This window comes from Nelumbo lutea, chromosome 7, assembly GCF_056320005.1.
Source record: "Nelumbo lutea isolate HS-2025 chromosome 7, American lotus-T2T, whole genome shotgun sequence".
Classification (NCBI taxonomy): Eukaryota; Viridiplantae; Streptophyta; class Magnoliopsida; order Proteales; family Nelumbonaceae; genus Nelumbo; species Nelumbo lutea.
The window spans coordinates 23,976,917-23,997,443 of NC_142690.1; the positions used below are offsets into that span (position 1 = coordinate 23,976,917).

At 34.6% G+C, this 20,527-nt stretch overlaps 1 protein-coding gene and 1 long non-coding RNA gene across 2 annotated transcripts; both read left to right on the forward strand.

Annotated features, from left to right (window-relative positions):
* The first annotated feature begins 2,141 nt into the window (after positions 1–2,141).
* On the forward strand, positions 2,142–6,060 carry LOC148845683 (uncharacterized). Its single transcript, XR_016101669.1, has 3 exons — positions 2,142–2,837; positions 5,202–5,359; positions 5,454–6,060. It is a non-coding gene; the product is annotated as an uncharacterized LOC148845683 (long non-coding RNA).
* A 7,810-nt stretch (positions 6,061–13,870) lies between these two features.
* On the forward strand, positions 13,871–20,371 carry LOC148845684 (protein argonaute 4A-like). The gene is given in 20 exon segments (XM_088956019.1): positions 13,871–13,893; positions 13,997–14,260; positions 14,376–14,666; positions 14,669–14,766; positions 14,871–15,039; positions 15,143–15,259; positions 15,344–15,451; positions 15,535–15,597; positions 15,668–15,781; positions 15,886–16,060; positions 16,146–16,258; positions 16,370–16,507; positions 16,724–16,854; positions 17,071–17,136; positions 18,666–18,729; positions 18,838–18,949; positions 19,035–19,108; positions 19,312–19,406; positions 19,483–19,514; positions 19,900–20,371. Coding segments are annotated over 19 exon segments (2,391 nt in total). The 5' UTR covers positions 13,871–13,893; positions 13,997–14,005; the 3' UTR covers positions 20,076–20,371.
* Positions 20,372–20,527: the final 156 nt, after the last annotated feature.

Consider the following 20,527-nt stretch of genomic DNA (forward strand, 5'->3'; position numbering starts at 1 on the left):
TCAAATACGATACCGTGGCTTAAACTTCCCAAGTCTTGGTGAATTTTCATAGTGTTGTTATCCTTATCCAATCTTCTACAACGGAAACCCAATGTCTAATTTGATAACGAAAGGGATCAAACGGATATATGGGGTCAAGTGTCAACCATATCGTAAATTTATTATCTAAAAATTAATGAATTTATCAAGTGTTCATAAAAAATATTTATGATTATTTAAAAAAAATCAATAAAATTTTATTATCTAAAATTCAATGAAAATATTTTATGAATACTTAAATATTTAATTAATTTTTAGATAATAATAAAAAATATATATTTTTATTGATTTGCAAAGATATATCAATTCCAGATATTTTTAGATATTTATTGGAATTTTCAGTATTTTTAAATTATTAGTGAATTTTATATATTTTCATTATACGCAAATTAATGAAATTATTAAATATTCATGAAAGATATTTTTTATTATTGTCTGAAAATCAATGAAAATTAACTACTAAGAATTTCTAAAAGTCATCGGTTAAAAATAATAACCAAAAAATTTCATAGTAATTAATAATTTCTTATTTTTTAGATAATAAAAAAAATTATTTATCATTAATTTGCAAAGAAAATATCAATTTCATATATTTTTATATTTATTGGAATTTAAATGGAAGTTTTAAATAAATTATTCAATAATTTTCAGATATTTAGTGAAATTACTGAAAAGTTTTTAGTAATTGTCAATAACTTTGAGTTAGTTTAAAAAAATTTTTAGTAATTACTGAAAATTTTCAATTATTTATTTGTAATATTCAGTGATTTCATTTATTTTTAGATAATAAAAATTTAATTTTGTACTGATTTGCCAAGAAATATCAATTCGAGATGTTTTTAGATATTTATTGGAATTATCAATGTTTAATGAAAATTGAATAAATTTTTAAAAATTCTAAAAATTTAATATAATTATTATCTAAAAAATAATGAATTATCAAGAATTCATGAAAAATATATTTGATCGTTTCCCGAAAATCAATGAAATATAAATTTTTATTATTAAATTTCAGATAATAATAAAAATTACTTCATGAATATTTACTAATTTAATTGATCATTGGATAATAAAATTAGTAAAAATTAATTATTATCTGAAAATTGATGATATTATTAAATATTTAAGGGTTAATTACTTATATACCTTGAACTTTCAAAAAAACTTATATGTACCTTGTAAGATGGCCCCACATAACATAAATAGGCCGTCCGTTAAAAATAACGTTCGAGAACGTCTAATTTATACATTAGTTGTTTATAATACCATTTAATTTTACTCCTATTTTCAGTCCTCTCTCTTCAATGTTTTGACCTCTTATCTTCTCTACTCCATCTCGTCAAAGACGGTGGATGGATTGGAGGTTAAAGACGGATAATTCGACGCTTGTCTTTCTTTCTGAATTTCAAAACAAAAAAAGAAAAATTACACCTATTATTTCCATTGTGTTTCTCTTGGCTCATCCACTAACAAAAGAATAAACGAAATAATTCAAAGCATGATTTATTGAATTAGACCAGGTCTTTAGAACTTATTTCAGAGGAGAACTTGAATGAAAACAAAGGCTATGTTTTATTCAGCAAAAATCATCTTTGCAAGTCGCAACAATTTAGAAGGATGGTAAGACAATTTTCGATTTTATGGTTGCTGACAAAATTGGTTTTGCAAGAAAATTTTAACGAATTCATCTCATATTTTATTATTCAATGAGAACACAAAAAGGTTGAAATCAAGAAGTTTTAGAGATGTGCAAGAGATGGACCATCAGTTTCTAAGTCTGAGGGGTGTTTATTTTTTTACGAAGAGGGAAGGAATCGGTCATTTATGATGGAAGAAAAAGAAAATGAAAAGAAAAGAATGAAAGAAAATGGCATATTTTGAAAATTTAATGAATAGTTAAGGATGTTTTTGTCTTTTCCATTTTATCCGTCAAACTTAACCTTGGAAATACCAATAAGGACTTATTGGAGATCAATGTTATGATCTCTTGTAAATTTAGTGTTATAACTACACGTGCATTTTGCACACAACAATCTTGTGACCAGCATTACTGTTATAACCACTGTACTGCTTGATATCAATCTGCATGGAACAATCTCTGATGAACTGATCACACTTAGTTGTTGTAGATTATCTTTTATCTCTATATAAAATAAAAAAGTTCTTATATCTTTTACCTCTCCTTCTCCTTCTCCTTCTTCTTCTTCTTCTTCTTCTTCTTCTTCTTCTTCTTCTCCCCACTATTTTCGCCCACTCCTACAAATCAAACCAGTAGCTGCGGTGAGACCTCTTTCCTTCTATTTTTATCGGATTTACTGTTCGATTGTCCTTCTTCCTTCTCATTCCTTTCCATCGCATTCCCTTCCTTCTTTTCTCACCATATTCACCCACCAACCAGTCCTTTACTGCCATGCCCCGTCTTCCCCGCCATTGCAACAGATTTAAATACTCACCGCTACCTCTCTCTCTTTCCCTCTTATTCTCTCTTCTTCCATTTTTTCTCACTACCTAACATACTGTATCCATAGTAAAAATTGAACAAAACACCACCGAACCAGTCCGGCAGCAAAAAACCTCTCCCCTGTTCTCCATCTTCATCAGTTAAGGAGAAATTACAGTAGCAGTCGAATTTAGACCTGTTTTCTCCTCGATCTCCAACGAAGCTTTCATCCAGAGGTTCGCTTCATCTTGCCAGCTCCCAATTGAGATTCATTATTCATCATCGAAGTTCAATGAAGACTATGAATGACATATTCCCGATCCTTGCAACGTCCGATTTCAGGCCAAATCTAACTCAGGTAACTATCCTTCCCTTTGTAGTAAGTTTTCTAGTTTATTTTTATTTTATTTCTCTTGAATCTAGATTTGGTCGGAGGTTGAGGGAGGAGGAAGAAAGCCGATGGAACTGGTTTCACCAGTTCCTGTAAGCTCTCCTCTCCTTCCCAACACGTCCTTTTTTTGTTTCTTTCTTTTGATATTAATTTTTCTTTTCTGATATTGTTTGCTCTGTGTGATTATTGATTACTTAGGATGAAATATTTCCTTGTGTTAGATTCAGTTGTTTCAGCCGATGATTACTTTGTCTATGACAGATTTTCATTTCTTTTCTTGATAATCTGTAGCTTATTCTGTTTAACATTAATTGGTCTGATCACTTGAAGTAATAGATTAGTTGGTACATTTGGGTCTTTAGTTTTTAATAATGCCTGCTAGAACAACAGATTTGGTTAATTTTTGTTGATATTTATCTTCTCTTTTGATGTCAAAACTGGACGAATAAATTAGTTTGTCTAATTCCCTGCTAAATCTTTTTGATCAATTAGCATTTCTCTTTTATTCAAACACAATCAACTCATTTCTGTTTTATGGGGTTTAAAAATCATCGGCTTAATCGGCCCGATTTGCTCTTTTGTAATTAGAATGTTGTGAGCTATTATTGTCATCATGTTGCTTGGATGACTATCATGAGATTGCTAGAGTTTGCTTTGAATTTCTCCATGTTGGCCCTATCTATGGGATTCCGGAAAAGGGTGCCTAACCCCTTTTCTTTCCCATCTGAGTCTTACTCAGACTAATTACTGCTGGTACCTCATGCTTTAGACTCACTATTAAACAAAAAAGGATTTTGATGTAATTCTCAGACCGATGGGTGGTGAATCCAAATCAGCCCAAGCGAATGGTTTCCCAATTGAACTCAAATTATAATAAAAATGAATTCATGGTCGAATGACTATTTTTTAAATAATTACTTTTTATTTTTATTTATAGTTTATTTATATCCCTTTTACACCCACTACAATAAAAGGTACCTTTCGCGGCAATTCAAGAGGTGGCCAACTGAATTTCTGCTAAAGAGATTCTCATATGTAAACTGTTGGCCAACTGAATTTCCTAAGGCAATAGAAAACATTGAAGAGATCAATCTAAATTTCAAGCTTTACTTGAGTGGTTGCTTTGGGCTGAGAGAGGAGGCTCGTTTGGTTATCATTGGTCATTGACTTAATGACTCTGGAAAGAGACAAAGATGAAGAAGCTCCTCCACTATTGGATGTTCCACTCTTGCAAGGACATGTTGTCTGCCCATGGAGAATGAAGAGCGAATGAACTGAAAAGAGTTACAATGTATTTGGTGGATGGAAAGCAAAGAGAAAGCGATCAAAGAAGCAAAGAAATTTCAAGATAGGTAAGGATCGGCCTTTTTTTGAGGGAAATTGTGAGGAAGATAAGCCCTTAGACGATGAATCTCTGGCAAAATTCTGCTTAGAGAGTAATGCTTCCCCAACTCGATATTTGTTTATATGTTTCTCTGCTTAAACAATATTTGATTTAAGTTTATTGTTCCAGGAATTTCATTTCTTGTCTTTTGAAAAAGGAATAGATTAGGAAAAATTATAGAGAATTGGTTATGCTTGCTCTATTTTCTTATAGAGAATCCTAGCTATTTGGATGGTGCCTTGGGAGGTGTGGATTGGCCTTAAGTGTTGGCATTGATCCCAAAAATAAAGGCATAGATCCCAATGGAGATGGTCATGACCACCTATTTGAAATGGACTTGGGATTTTTTTTGTGAACATGAGTGTATCAACACCAGTAATTCTCTCATAGAACATCCTCAGTCTTGAAGTTTCTAGAAACAGTGGCTAAAGAGATATAGAAAATTCAGAAAAGCTTTCCCATGGATTGAAGTTCATTCGAAGTGAGACCACCCCATGGTGTGCAAATCTAAGGGGGAAGGTGGTTTGTGTACTAGGACTTGTGTTTATTCTCATTTGCTTTTTTAGGTAAGGTTTTAGCCTTCTAGGAGGGATAAGAAGAGAAATATGGTTCTTGATGCAAGCATCATTAAACATTCAATTGAGCTTTTATGCATACGTTTTGTTTGGCTACATATGAATCAAGACAGTAATTTATGCATGATTCTATCTTCTTTTAGACTTTCATTGAGGTTACATAAGAAAGAAGTCTCACCTTATGGCGAAATTTGTTGGGATAATGGGGTTGGGGTTTTAGGAAAAATCTGTAGGAAATGTTTTACCTATCTGGTATATTCACATATACATGGATGTTAACAGTTTTCTATTAACTCCCATGCATGGATGCATGAATGCCTTAAGTTAACTTATATATGCTTAATTTTGATTCATTTAATTTGTTGAATTCAGGTATAACATGGTCTTTTATGTGAGAAGGTCTTGTCTTTTTGTGCAATTGAAATCTGGAGGTTGAGGAAGGGGGTGAGATCATCTTTGGTGGTGTTGATCCCAAACACTTTAAGGGAAAGCATATCTATATACCGGTAACTCAGAAGGGCTTCTGGAAGGTGCATGGTTCATTATCTTCATGGCTTTAGCTAGCTGACTTTGATGTTATACAATTCAATTCATGATCAACTTTTAAACACCTATTAATCTCAGGTATCATGTTCCACACCCATGGTTGAACCCAATTGAGAATCTATTGGTTATTTTTGAAGAATGGGGTGGTGATCCAACTTGGATTTCTTTGAACAAGAGATCTGTAGGGAAGTGTCTATGTTGATTTTCATGAATGGTAGCCATCGTAAAGATCTGGTAAAATTGGAAGGCTCCTAAGGCCCATTGCACCTCTTCTGTGTTCCTGTGGAATGATCACATAAATAAAGTTTGTTAGCTTTGGAACGCCACAAGGGGTATGTGGAAGCTTTCAAGAGGGAAGCTATCATGCTCACAAATTATATGATGCTTTTGAAAAGGTAAAATGACTAAATATTGTATTCTTTATAGTTCTTTGAAACAAAAGTGGTTAATATAATTGTGACCTTTTTTAGTAAATGCCTTTCTAAGCCTATCAAGCTAGAATATCAGGTTCTTGATCAAGGCCTATAGGCATGAGATTGAACTCTATCTCTCAAGTTTTGCATGAAACGAAGTAAAGTAGAGTAAACATTCAGGTCATTGATGGCTATTTTTTGTGCATGTAAAACAATTATCTCATTATACTTTAATTCTTTCCCAACTTCAGCCTATGTAAAATGGCCAAAAATTCTTCTCTTGTTGGAGAAAGAATGCTATAATTAAATGATAGCAATGCATGAATCTGATGGCTATTTTTTGCACCTTCTAAATATTAGGTAAAAATAATTGTTCATTTTTCAAGTGTTATCAAGTTTTTGTAGCCTATATATTGTATAGGATAAGTGTCCAACCTTTAAGGACATTTGGTTGAACATTTTGAATGGCTGATGCCAAAGTCCAGTTGATTTGTTTGCTCAAGTCTAGACTACTCTTTGTTAGATATTTTTGCATATTTTCTTCTTATGTCTTTCAGAAAATTTAACACAAATGGGTTTCTTGCAGAACTGCATTGGGCAAAAAATGTGGACAGTAACTGTAGCTCTTGATATTTTTGGTGGGGATCCATGTAAAAATACCATCGAGCTCTCAGTTGAAGCCATTTGTAGTTAAGAATTGCATTGGGAAAAAAGTGTGTGCAGTAACAGTAGCTCCCGAGATTTCTGGTGGGGATCCATGTCTAAATACCATGAAGTTCTCGGTTGAAGCCATTTGTAGTTAAGACCTGGCAAATATGTTAGAGTAATCAAAATGAAGAATAACCTAGATTTATTCTTCTTCGATATATTTTTGAAGTGACTTGGTAATTTGAGTGTACACCTCCAATGACTCCAAGGTAGTTTGGTTTCATTTTTGGGGCAAGATTAGACTTGTTGATGGGCCGGGTAGCCCGATGGCCTGGCCCGACCCGGCCCGGCCCACACCCCGGTCGGGCTTGGTCATGTAATTAGGCCCGTGGGCCTAACCTCGGGCCTAACACAGTAAACCCAACTATGTTATGGGCCGGGCTCGGGATTTGTCAAAAAAGCCCGGCCCAATTCAGCATTATATATTTTATAAAATATATAATATGTATTTTATATATTATATAATATATATAAATAATATAATATTTATTGAAATAAATATATATATAATTTAATATATACATTTTTTTATTTTTTTCTTTATAATTTCTCTCTCACTCTCTCTCTCTATTCAGCCACAGTAGTAGTAACAACATGAGCTAAACTTTGGGCTCGGGCCCAAGCCTGGGCTTCAGGCTTTTTATGAGGGCCGGGCTCGGGCCCAAATTGTAGGCCTGATGGTCAGGCCGAGGTTGGGCTCGGGTCTTAAAAAAATCTATTAATACAGAGTGAAAACCTGGCCCGAACCCGACCCAACCTGGCCCATGAACAGGTCTAGGCAAGATGAAGTTGTTTAAGCATACAACACACAATGTGGCCAAAGGTCATATAGATTGTGAATATGAGGGACCTTATGTACATAAATTACATGCTCCAAGATGTGTTGTAACTTAAATGTTTCGAACGTAGAATGTACTTTTATGTTTTATTTGTAATTGGTGTTTTGATTTTTGTATTTTTACTTCAATTTGGATGAATGAAGGGAAAACAAATTATTTGAAATAAATTTCATATTATTCTAGTTGTTGAAAGAAATAAATTGGAATGTTATTTTGGGCGGTTATTCTAGGTTATTTTGCCATTTTAGTGGCAAATAAAGGATATTCTAGTGGCAGTTTAGCACCACATCAAAGAGATAGTGGCAAAAACTGCTACCAAGAATTATACGCCAAAAACCAAACCTATAGCGGCAGTCAGTACCTCTTTTTAGCGGTAGTTTTTTGGGTTATACCGGTAGTCAGTAAAACTGCCACTAAAATTTTGTAGCGACACCTGTTTTAGCAGTAGTTTGTTGATTGAACTTCTACCGACAGTTTTCACTACCACTAAAAGTCATTTTTCCCGTAATGACCATTTTTTGCTTTCCAATGACTTATTATAGTTTGAACTTTGAATAACTACTAGTAGGACCCATGCGATCTACGAAAAAATATGTTTTTATTATTAATTAACATTAAATTAATAATCAAAATTTTTTGTTAATTAACTAAAATTATTCAAAGTTATTGTTAATATCTAAAATTTTAATAATTGTATTTTCATTTAATGTTGATTTACAGGAAATAATTATTGTTAATTTAATATGAACAAATATTTTTTAATAAATTTAGTTTTATTAATAGTTTATAGTTATTTTAATAATTATTGTTATTTTTATTATTTTTAAATGAATGACAACGAGTGGGTTTAGGGCAAGGCACCCTATCCCTATCCCTAGCCCATAATCAAGACACTCTACCCCATTCTCAGCCTCATCCCAAGTGTCAAGCGGGTTCAAGGCAAAACAACCACTCATCAATGTCAGACGAGTTCAGGGGCAAGGCACCCCACTCCTCATTAAAGATGGGGAATCCTTGAATTTCCTCGCCCCATCTCCAATATTGGGTGGGTTCAAGTAGAGGTGTAAATCGGGTTATGCTGGGTCGAGCCTTAGGCTAAGCCAGGCCGCACCAAGCCAAGCTATGAAAGGTCCATTTAAAAAAAATGAAAAAGATGTTTAAATTTTTATTGCATGTGATTTTTTATATATACAATTAGACCTATTCATGGGCCAGGTAGCCCCACGACCTGGCCCGACCCAACTCAACCTAATCTGTTATTTTTCAGGCTTGGACAAAATTTCTGGCTCGTGGGCTCGAGATCAAGCTTTCTAAAATAAGCCTGGTCCGATACTATTACATATATAAAAAAGTACTTATGTTATATATAATAAATATGTAATATATAATATATAATATATAACATATATATGCTCCTTAAATTATTAAAAAAATATTAATTTACAATTAGGAAATATAAATTAGTTTATTAGTTTATTAAATTATTACTAAATTAATATAATATTAGTTTATAAAAGTATACTGCAAATAAGACATTTTGTGTACAGATTGGGCTTCGGGCTCGAGCTTCAGGCTTTATATAAGGACTAGGCTCTGGCTCAAGCTTACACATTTTCTATTGATAAAGAAGCACATATTAGTTATAAAACTATGATTTTTTACAAATTAAAATATAAATTTTATTATTTAAATATTATATAATAATGTTTACCATATATGCATATAACTTCCAAGTAGAGCTCAATAGGGTTTGTTTAGCTTGGACGCTATTTGCTAAGCCATTATTGGACTCCAAAAGTTTAATGCCCGATTAGACTTCGAATATGATTATCCCTGATAATGTATGGGCATGGTGCAAATCTCAAGTAGACCTAAATCAAAAGAAAATAGTTGCTTGAGCCTACAAATTTATAGATCTAATAACAATTTGTTACTTTTTATTATTAATTATTAAAATATTGTAATTATTAAATTACTATATTTATTAAAAATATAATAATTTTTGGAAATTATCATATTTTCAAAAATATTGCTAATTTCTTAGTAATTAAATGTAATTTTCTACTATTTGTAGAATAAATTATAATTACCGTTAATCATAGTTTAAAATTAATTATTGTTAATTGTATTACTACTAATAATTAAAATACATTATTTTTTTCATTATTATTTAGTATTTTTTGCAATAAGATACAATTAATTTTAAATTTTAAATAATTTTTAGTATTTTAATTAAGCTTTAGGTTTTTTAGATTTTTTGGATTTTTATTAATTTTTAGTGTTTTTTCATTATTATTTAGTAATTTTTGCATGAGTATTTTTTCTAATTTTTAGTATTTTTAGCATTTATTTTTGCATATTAGTCACTACAAAATTAAATTGCATTTTCTTTCAGTAAAAATAAATTAAATAACTAAATAAATGCCATAGTTAATAAAAAGTACAACTAATTTTCAATAATTTTTGGCTTGGGTATTTTTAATAATATAATACTATTAATTGTGCTTTTTAATTAATTCAGTAAATACCCTTATTAATATAAAGTATTGTTACTTTTCAATATCTTTAATTATTTTTAGTATTTTAATTATGTTTAGGTTTTTCAGAATTTTCTAGATTTTTAATTATTTGCAATAAAATAGGTTTTGCATTTTAAATTTTCATTATTTTTTATCGTTTTTAATGAGTTCATTATGCACAATAAAGGTCTCAACTCATAAAATATTAATTAATTAAAAATGCATTAATAAAAAGTTACTTAATAATATTATTAAAACTATCAATTAATATTTTTACATTTAAATTTCTTATTTTTATTAGTGTTTATTAAGTTTGATTTTTAAGTGAAATTGAATTACATTTTTAATATTTACTAAGTTTTGTTAATATCTATTGTAGTGAAAGTTTATTGTATTTTTAAATTAATATTTTTTTATTGTTTAACCTCGGCTTATTTAGGGAAATTGTCTAAAACTCACCATGAGTTCTCAACATTTCCCTTAAACTCACCACAATTTTTCAAAATGTCTAAAACTCACCATGTCAGTAAGTTTTTATTTTCCAAAACTCACCTTTTGTTAATGCACCGTTAATGCTTCTTAGCAGAGGTGTTCATGTTAGCATAAATAACAATTTTCATGGCCAAATTACCCTTGAATGGCGATTTAGTGGAAAAATGGTATTTTTAGTTTTCAAATATCTTTTTTTTTGTATTTTTAGTGTTTTGTTATAATTTTCGATGTTTTTTTATAATTTTTGTTTTTTTACATTTTTCATTTTCTATAATCTATAAATTTTCCTGCATTTTTGTTATTTATTTGTAATTTCTGTGTTTTTTCTACATTTTTTATTTTCTGATTTTGTTTTTCAATTTCTATAATTTAAAAATATATATTTTTATTTTGTATGCAATTTCTATAATTTTTTTATATTTTTTGTAATTTTTATGTTTTTATGTATTTTAAATTTGAAAATATTTTTTAAAAATTTTCCCTTTTCACATGTCTAAATATTAAAATAATTATACATTAACATCCTTTAATTTATTTTGTATATATTTTATATTTTTCTATAAAAGTTAAAATGCTAATATATTAACACCCACTAAATAAATACCAAATTAGTACCAGGTTGTGCGGGAGCATAACGTAACGTGTCATGTGAAGAAAGCTTCTGAACAGCCGAAGCTTGAGCTCTCCTTCCTCTTATTTCCCTCTCTCTTCTTCCTGCCCTGCCGCCGGCGACCATGTAAACACTGGTTGTGCGCAAAAGCATCTATAGGGAAGATAGCGAGTGGTCTCCATGTGGGATCTCTTCACACTATCTGTTTGCCCTGAAACTTGCATGCCTGAGGCTTCGCAAGCGTAGCAAAGTATTTGGGATGTTGCTAGAGCGATCGTAGCCTCAATAACTGCCCTAAGCTCATAAGAATGGTGCTCTCATTCTTGTTTATTGAAATGTCCAACCTTTCAATTTCAATTAGGTTTGAGATTGAACCTGGGATTTGGTCGGTATTTTTGTTACTTGCCAAAGTTTAGTAGTTAACCCTGAACCTTCACTGAGTGCTGGAATCTTACCCGTAACTTGATTGTTTGAGATGTCCAAGTCCTCTAGGAATGTGCTTGTGTTATTTCGTGGTAGCATCGACAATGATCCATTAAGCTGAATTGAGTGGAGGTCAAGAGGGGAAAGTCCATCTGGTACTGCAATCTCTGTAACATCCTGACTGTAACTGGTTTCTTGAGAGATTAATCTTCTACAAACCTGACAACACATTTGTGAAAAAAAAAATTGAAAACCCACCTTCAGGAAAGTTGTTAGGGAGGTCAGTGGAGTTCAAGGAGTCTCTCTTTGCAAAGTTCTGCAGAGTTCCTCTGAGGTTACAACCTGCAAGGTTTACGCATCTAAGTGCTCTGTTTCTGAGCAGACTATTGCTTGTGAATCTGTTTGAGCTAGGGTTTCTGAAAGAACAGTAAAGAATGAGAGAGTAAAGAGAAGACTGAAAACCCATTTCTGTATCTGTATTTTGGGAGGTGGGTTTTGATCGGTTTGAGAGTGGTCGCCGCTCATACTCATCGGCGGCAGGGCAGGAAGAAGAAAGAGGAACGAGCACGGCTGCACGGGTTAAGGAGAGGCTGCATGGCAATCTGCTATAGGACGATCCAGGAAATTTCCTGGACCATCGGTCCAACAGATGCGAACTCCCAAACCCAAAGATTCCCCATCTACCACTCTTATTTCATCTCAATCGTCCATGGGATAAATGATAAATCACATACACCATTTCGTTGACTAAACGTATTTGACTCACGAGATCTGGCAAGATCCTCCATCTGATTGGAATCTTCCAAGGACACCCGTATCCATCATCTGCACGCTGACGCTAATCGGACGGCGGTTCAATTCTCAGCACGTCAATCACGTCAAAGCTTCTGTCAGCGGCGCTTTTTCTTCTCCCTTGAATTAGGGGCATTTTCGTCATTTCACTATTTCTATCCGAACCTATTCTCCAAACCAACGTGCCCCAATTAACCACACTCACGATATCCTAAACAATCAGCAGGCCCTAGTGATCAAACTGACGGTCCAGATTGATTTTAAGATTACGTAGCAGGTTAACAGAAATACGCAGAGACGACGCCATCTCTTCTCACAGCAACGTCGATGGAGGGGTATTTTAGACATTTTATTAACATTAATGTAACTAAATTCGAAATAAGAAAAATATGGATTGGACACGTGGACAGTGATATCTGACATGGCGCCTTCCGTACGCACGCTTCGGAGTTCGGAGGGAGGAGAGCACTTAGTACTTAATTAACAGGAGAGAGAGGGAGGGAGCCGGAGTGACCAAAGGGAAAGGCAGAAGGGAAGTTTTAGTCTGTTGGGTTTACTGAACGAAGCCGGAGAGCGGAAGAGTTCTGCCTAGGGTTTTAGTTTCTACTTCTGTAGTTGCTCGTACGGTAGGGTTTTTTCCTTGAAGCTTGATGTTTTTGTAGGCATTTGTGTTTTCAGCGAGTCGTTTTTTTTTCTCCTCTTGACTGTTGCTGTGCTTTTCCTGGATTCTTGGACGTAGTTTGAGTTCTTCTTTTACGAGATTCTGGTACGTTTTGGTGATTTTGAAGCGGATCTTTAGGCTTTCGAAGTGCATTGTGTGTTGTAGTGGGATTTTTCGGAAGTTCATGTTTGAATGTCTGTAATGCAGCTCTGGTTCTGCCCTAGTTGAAGGGTTGGTTTGTTTGCTTGAGACAAAATCCTTGTTTTTAGCTTCTGGAACCGTTGAGGTTGGTGGTTTACTGGGTTGAATTTATTATTTTTGTCGATTCTATGTATGTTTTGAGTTGGGTTTTGTTGGAACACTTCCATCTCCTCTTGCATGTTGTTTTTTCTTCTGGTTTTTGTCATTTCTGAAATTTCATTTCCGGAAGTTGCATGTTGTTTTTCTCCTTCTTTGCTTCTTTATGATATATTTAGGTGCTCCATTGAACACTTCCAACACCTAAATATCATTATTCCACTCTTTTTGCTTAGTTCTGGTTCATTTGTGTGCTTGTGTCTACTGTGTGATTTTGTGTTCTGAAGCTTTATATTCAGGTGGCTTCGGACTATGTTGTTGTTTTCCAGATTGTTTATCGTTTTGTTTTATGGTTTTGATAGATTCAGGTTCTGTGTTCTTTTGGTTCTTAAACGTTGTGTGGTCTCTTTCTTTCTCCCCTCTTAATTGATGTTTTACCTTGTTGTCAAATTGGCATATTTTTGCGTTTCCCAGGGCTACATTTTGTCATGGGCACCATCCTTTCTTGTTGCCTGACTTGATTTTTCCTGTTCTAGTTATGGTTCTTTGAATGTGCATGCAGTTTTAGTTGTATTTTAACTATCTTTTCAGTTTATATGTATGTTTTATTCTCCTAAAATGTTTCCACGTTTATATTCTTGACAAATTTTATCTTTCCAAAAAGAAAAAAAAAACCTTCATGGTTCAGTGGAACTGTTGCGATGTTGCCTGGTTCGTCATTGCCTTGCGTTGGATTGTTGTGCTAATGGGTGGCGATATCAATGGTGTTTTACTAGTATCATTTATCTTAATTTGCATAACTTGCATTTTAGTAGTACTTGAATTCTGTTCTTTCTCCCCAACACTCCTGGCTGTTTCTTGTCGAAGATTTCAGAGATGGACAACCCTGATTCCGAAGTAACAGAGGAACGAGAGGTCCTGCCACCACCTCCACCCTTAGTTCCGCCAAATGTTGTTCCTCAGCGAGTAGAACTAGAAGATACCCCTGGTCAACCTAAGAAGGCATCAAAGCCAAAGCGTGTCCCAATGGCCAGGCCTGGTATGGGCAGGAAAGGGAAGCCAATTCAATTGTTGAGTAATCATTTCAGAGTTAATGTTGTTAATGTTACCAGCATCTTTTTTCATTATAGTGTAAGTTCTTGTTTCATCGAGGCCCTCAGTTTCCTTGAGGAATTCTTTTTATACTGAGATATGTATAATGCATCCTGTGGAATTAATTATCTTAATTTCCTCTGTGTTGTAATAGGTTTCCATCTGTTATGAAGATGGTCGCCCTGCAGAGGGTAAGGGTATTGGAAGAAGAGTGATGGATAAAGTTCATGAGACCTATGATACCGAGCTAGAAGGCAAGGATCTGGCATATGATGGAGAGAAGAGCTTGTTTACAGTTGGGCCTCTTCCTCGTAACAAACTTGAATTTACTGTTGTGCTTGAGGATCTCTCGTCAAACAGGTACAAATGTGGGTTGCATGGGAATACTATGGATATTTTGTATTTCCCTTACGGTTTTATGCATTATTATTATTATTATTATTATTATGCAAGAGGATGTTAAAAAATCTGAGGATAAAGACAAGGCCTTCTAACATGGAGTACAAAATTACTGGGTTGAGTGAGTTACCATGCAATGAGCAGTTGTAAGTGTATTATTGTTATTTTTTGTGTGGTTTGGTGGTCATGATTCACAGTAAGATTTTCCAGTATTTGCACACTTCGTTTATTGTGACTCATCATGCTGCAGGTTTTCACTAAAGCAAAAAAATGGACGAGATGGTGATGAGATCCAAACAATTGAAGTGACAGTATATGATTATTTTCTTCAGTACAGGCATATAGAATTGCAATACTCTGCAAAACTGCCATGCATTAATGTTGGAAAGCCAAAACGACCAACTTACTTTCCACTTGAGGTAAGCAGGATCATTTTTTGCTGCAGAATTTTTTTATGCTTGGTAACATAAAACATTTTCTTTAGATTTATCCTGTACTCAAGCTTGTCTCCTGTGTTTCTAGCTATGTTCATTGGTTTCCTTGCAACGCTATACAAAGGCATTGTCGACCCATCAGCGGTCATCACTGGTAGAGAAGTCAAGACAGAAACCCAAAGAAAGAATGGATGTTTTGTCTAATGTTGGTTTCTTCCCTATTGATTTCTTTCGCATCAAATCAATATATAAATTTTCTGCTTGAGTTGATTGCTGGTTTTTGTGGCAGGCACTGAAAACGAGCAATTATGATGCTGACCCAATGCTACGGACATGTGGTGTTACAATAAATACTCACTTTACTCAAGTTGATGGTCGAGTTCTTCCAGCCCCAGCGGTATCTTATTTGTTTTGTTCATCTTAGGTTGGTGGTCTTTGATATCATGCACTTTATTTGTTGGCTTTGGTTGCTTATTGCAGTTGAAGGCGGGAAATGGGGATGACTTGCTAACACGAAATGGACGATGGAACTTTAACAATAAGGTGCTGTGTCAGTTTCAAAACATTGAAATCTCGATATCCATGGTTCTGATGCTAAACTGTTTATGTGCAGAAATTTGTTCAACCATCAAAGATTGAACGTTGGGCTGTTGTGAACTTCTCAGCTCGTTGTGACATACGGAGTCTTGTTAGAGATCTAATCAAATGTGGGGAACAAAAAGGAATTGTGAGTTGTTTTGTCATGTATATGCATTGTTTCATCACTTATAATGCAATCAATTGTTTTATCAATTTCTCATTGTTATTGTCCAATTTCTTGTATCTTTGCAGTTCATAGAACCGCCTTTTGATGTTTTTGAAGAAAATAGTCAGTCAAGAGATTCAAAACGCATTCCTTCTCCTCTGAGAGTAGAAAGAATGTTTGAACAAATAAAGTCAAAACTTCCTGGGCAGCCTCAGTTTCTTCTTTGTATTCTACCAGAAAGGAAGAACTCAGATATTTATGGTTGGCTGACTATGTTCATTATTTCCTTGTTACACTGTTACAATCTTAACTATATTTCTGAGGGATAGGTTTATTTGATTTTAAGGTCCATGGAAGCGAAAGAATCTTGCAGAATTTGGAATTGTTACTCAGTGTATAGCACCTACAAGGATCAATGATCAGTACCTTACAAATGTTCTCTTGAAGATAAATGCAAAAGTGAGATATTGTATTAATGTGCTTGATTTGCTGGTTTTTTATATGCTTTGGCTGCTGTGTAGTGGTTTCCTTCCCCTTTGTTGTCATCTCTGATGTTTTTATCATTTACAGCTTGGTGGCATGAATTCTTTTCTATCTATAGAGCACACACATGCAGTTCCTATAGTTTCCAAAGCTCCAACCATTATCCTTGGCATGGATGTGTCACATGGCTCTCCTGGACAATCTGATGTGCCATCTATCGCTGCGGTAAAATGCCTTGTTTTGTTTTCTCTGATGGTTTTGACATAACTATGCCGCCGACAACCTGTCTTATTTTCTCTTCTATTAAAGAGCTGAGCTCTCTCTAATGCATGTGGATATTTTGTTGCCTGTTGTGACACTATTCTATATGAAGCACCATATTTCTGTCTACATTGATTATTGTACATGCTATTGATATTTTGTGCTTGTTAAACTTCTTAGGTAGTCAATTCCAGGCAGTGGCCATTAATTTCTCGTTATAGGGCATCAGTGCGTACACAATCACCAAAAGTTGAAATGATTGATTCTCTATTTAAGCGTGTATCAGACACAGAGGATAGTGGCATAATTAGGTGGTTCATCTTTTCTCTTGTGGTATCAGTTTTAGTAAATTACATCCATGCCTTTGGTAAAATTTCATCATTTGATTACTGAAATTGCAAATGGAAATTCTTTTGAAAAAAGAACCTGATTTTTTCATCAAGTAATTATTTTCCCATGTTTGTTTAGACGAGTTTAATTAGATTTGTGGATGACTGAAGGGTTTATTACCTGGTTTTCAATTTCAGGGAGGCATTGCTTGACTTTTATGTAAGCTCAGGGAAAAGGAAACCTGATCAGATAATCATCTTCAGGTATTTTGCTTTTGATAAGCAATCATTTTCAGTATGTGGCTTGCCTTATTGTTGTGTAGCATTTTGATGATCACTTATTTTTGTTTATCTATGCTTAAAAGAAGATAATACATGCTTTGCTAATGAAATAATGCAATGGATAAAACACAATTAGATGCAAGGAAATGAAGAATATACATACAAGGAAAAATTATGCCAATATGCAGATCTGGTCCTGGGGGATTAGGACCTCAAGGTTGTGTTTGGTTTGAAGGAAAAAGTAGGGAAAGGTAGGGAAACCTTTACTAAACTTATATAGGTTTCCTTACTTTTCCCTTCCTTTCCCTACTTTTTCCGTCAATCTTCTTGTTTAATGATGTAACTAGATTGATATTGGTGTAAATGTTATTTCTGACCCATGCAATCTGCTTGCTACCTGCTACACTTGGCATATAATATCCCAATATTTTTTTTGTTGGTGGGTACAGCTCATACGTTTCATTTACAACTGAATTGGGTAATATTTTGTGCAAATGTTCCTACAAGCCTCATTCCATTTTGCTATGTTCTCTTGTGATAATTAATTACATGTACATGATTAGCTTTCTATACAATGTATTTGTTTTTAGGTAAATGCTAGTATCTAGGGGATAGTTCATAGTTATTCCTAGCCAGGCCCTTCGCCATGATCATCCCTAGTATCATGGGTTGGACCAACGCAAAACACCCCCCCTCCCCCAAAAAAAAGGAAAGAAAGAAAAAGGTTGCTCTGTTGCATAGATGGCTGTGTTAGGGTTGAAAAAAAACTGAATATAGTCTGGTTGGGTTAGGGTTAATGCCTTGGGTAACCAAATACTACCTGAGTTCACTGTATTGTCACACATTATTACATATTCTTGTACATTATGCATGTGTATACAAGTTTTAATTTGGGTGATAAGAGAGGGTGGTTATGGTGACAATGAAGAGTGGTTTATTATAAAATATTACTATCATATGCTATCTATTGCTATCATGTGGTTTATTTGCATGGTTAATTTGGTATACATTTATGTGGGTTTAACTATGATGCTGGAAAGATGTGATACCAGAAAAACTTGTAACCAACCAACCAGCATTGTAAAAGTGGTAGCCAATCAGGTGGGTTTTTATCAAAATACATGGGTTTTGATCGGTCAGGCTTTCCAGAAACCATAGATTTTCCCATATTTATGCATGTCTTCGAAATTTGGTAGGTAAATTTCCGATCCAAACCCAATCTGACCAATCCAATCTCATTATTGGGTTGGTTTAGGGTTTAGAGCCATGGGTTGGTAAGACCGCTGAGGTTTTAGACATGTCGGGTTAGGCTAGGCTGCTAGGGTTGATCTCAACCTGAGCCAACTCAGCCCGAGTTGGCTCCATAATAACACTTCCCATAACTTGTCATTGTTTTGCACAAAAACCCCGTCACTAGACTCACTAAGCCTGATAGTGAATATTTACATTTTCTATCCCACTCATATGCATATTTGCCCTCTGTTGTTGATTACTAAAGCATTTGAGTTCAGGGATGGTGTCAGCGAATCACAATTCAACCAAGTCCTGAACATTGAACTGGATCAAATCATTGAGGTTACTTTTGCTAAAACAACTGCCCCTTTTGTCAACAGTTTTGGAAAGAACCTCTGAGGAAATGGATGTAAGAATTTTTTTCTCTGGTTCTCTTTTTATTGTTTTCAGGCCTGCAAGTTCCTAGATGAGAAGTGGGCTCCAAAGTTCATGGTGATTGTTGCACAGAAAAACCACCACACCAAGTTTTTCGTGCCAGGATCTCCCGATAATGTTCCACCTGGTTGTCCTCATCCTCAGCTCCAGGATAACTGAAATATCAATCAAATGACTATATATGACCTCTTTTCATGTTTTCACATATGCAGGTACAGTGATCGATAACAAAGTCTGTCATCCTCGAAACAATGACTTCTACATGTGTTCACATGCTGGAATGATTGTGAGTTGGTTTGCAATAGGCATTCACTTCATTTTCATCTTGTGCATGGATTTTGAATACAGAGGACCTCTTGAGGGGTCTGCTAGGATTTCCCCATCTCTTGCATTCTGAAACTTGTTCAAGTACCATGAGTTGTATCTTCTGTGTTGGATATTTCTTTGTGGCAAAGATGACATATGATAACTACTGGATGTGACCTACAGGGGACAACCAGGCCTACCCACTATCATGTTCTGTACGATGAGATAGGATTTTCAGCTGACGATCTGCAGGAGCTTGTCCATTCTCTTTCTTATGTGTAAGCATATCTTGCATGTGTGTGATTATTTTAATGATGTTTGGATAACCACTTACCTTTCATTTAAGAATTGCAGGTATCAGAGGAGCACTACTGCCATTTCGATAGGTAAGACATGCTGGTTTGAATCACTCTCGTATACACCACATAGTAGATGATTCTTGAATATAGCTACTACTTGGCTAGAACATGGTAATGGTAGCTACTACTTAGCTAGTTTATCTGGATTCATAATGATGTCATAAAGTCGCGTACTATTTGTCCATGGGATAAATGCAGAAAATTGCCGTCTTCATCTAATATGCCCGCAAAAGTGGCGAATTTCCATTCTATAAAGATCAATTATCCATCCCTTGTACCCTCATTTTCAAGTTTCTTACATATGAAAACCCATTCATCCAAATGGGTTATGGAATGCAATGTAGTATAGCATGAGAATATTTTACTTGTTTCTTAGTCTTGACAACTGATGCCCCTTTATGTGTTGCTGCAGTTGCTCCAATATGTTATGCCCACTTGGCGGCATCACAGATGTCACAGTTCATAAAATTCGATGACTTGTCAGAGACATCCTCAAGCCATGGTGGGATGACTTCTCCTGGGTCTATCCCTGTGGTCGAATTGCCCAGGCTGCATGATAACGTGAGCAGTTCCATGTTCTTCTGCTAGATTGGGGCAAAAGGGTTATTTTGTTAGAATGATATTAACATGGAAAAAAAGGCTTTGTATATAGTTGCTGGCCACCTGAAGTGTTTTATTTTGTGGCGCGGGACGATTAACACCCAGATTCAAGCCTTTGGTTTTTCAAGGTCCAATCCAAAATTCCTTTTCATGCAAGGCCCACCTTTGCTGGGTAGTGGGCCTATTTTTGTCTAACTTGAAAAGGCTTCTGTATAGGACTTTGCTTGATGTCTTACAAATCTTTTCTGGTTATGGTTAAGGTATTAGCCTTCTCAGGTTGTGAATGTCTGCTCAGTTGTTTCGCCATTCTGTGTTTGTTTGCTCTTTATTGATGCTCGATGCGAATATAACAAACCTACATTCTGAATGTTAGAATGAGTTCCATAAGTTTACACGGCCAATTGGAAGGACCAAGGTGCATCTTTATGCTCTCCTTCATA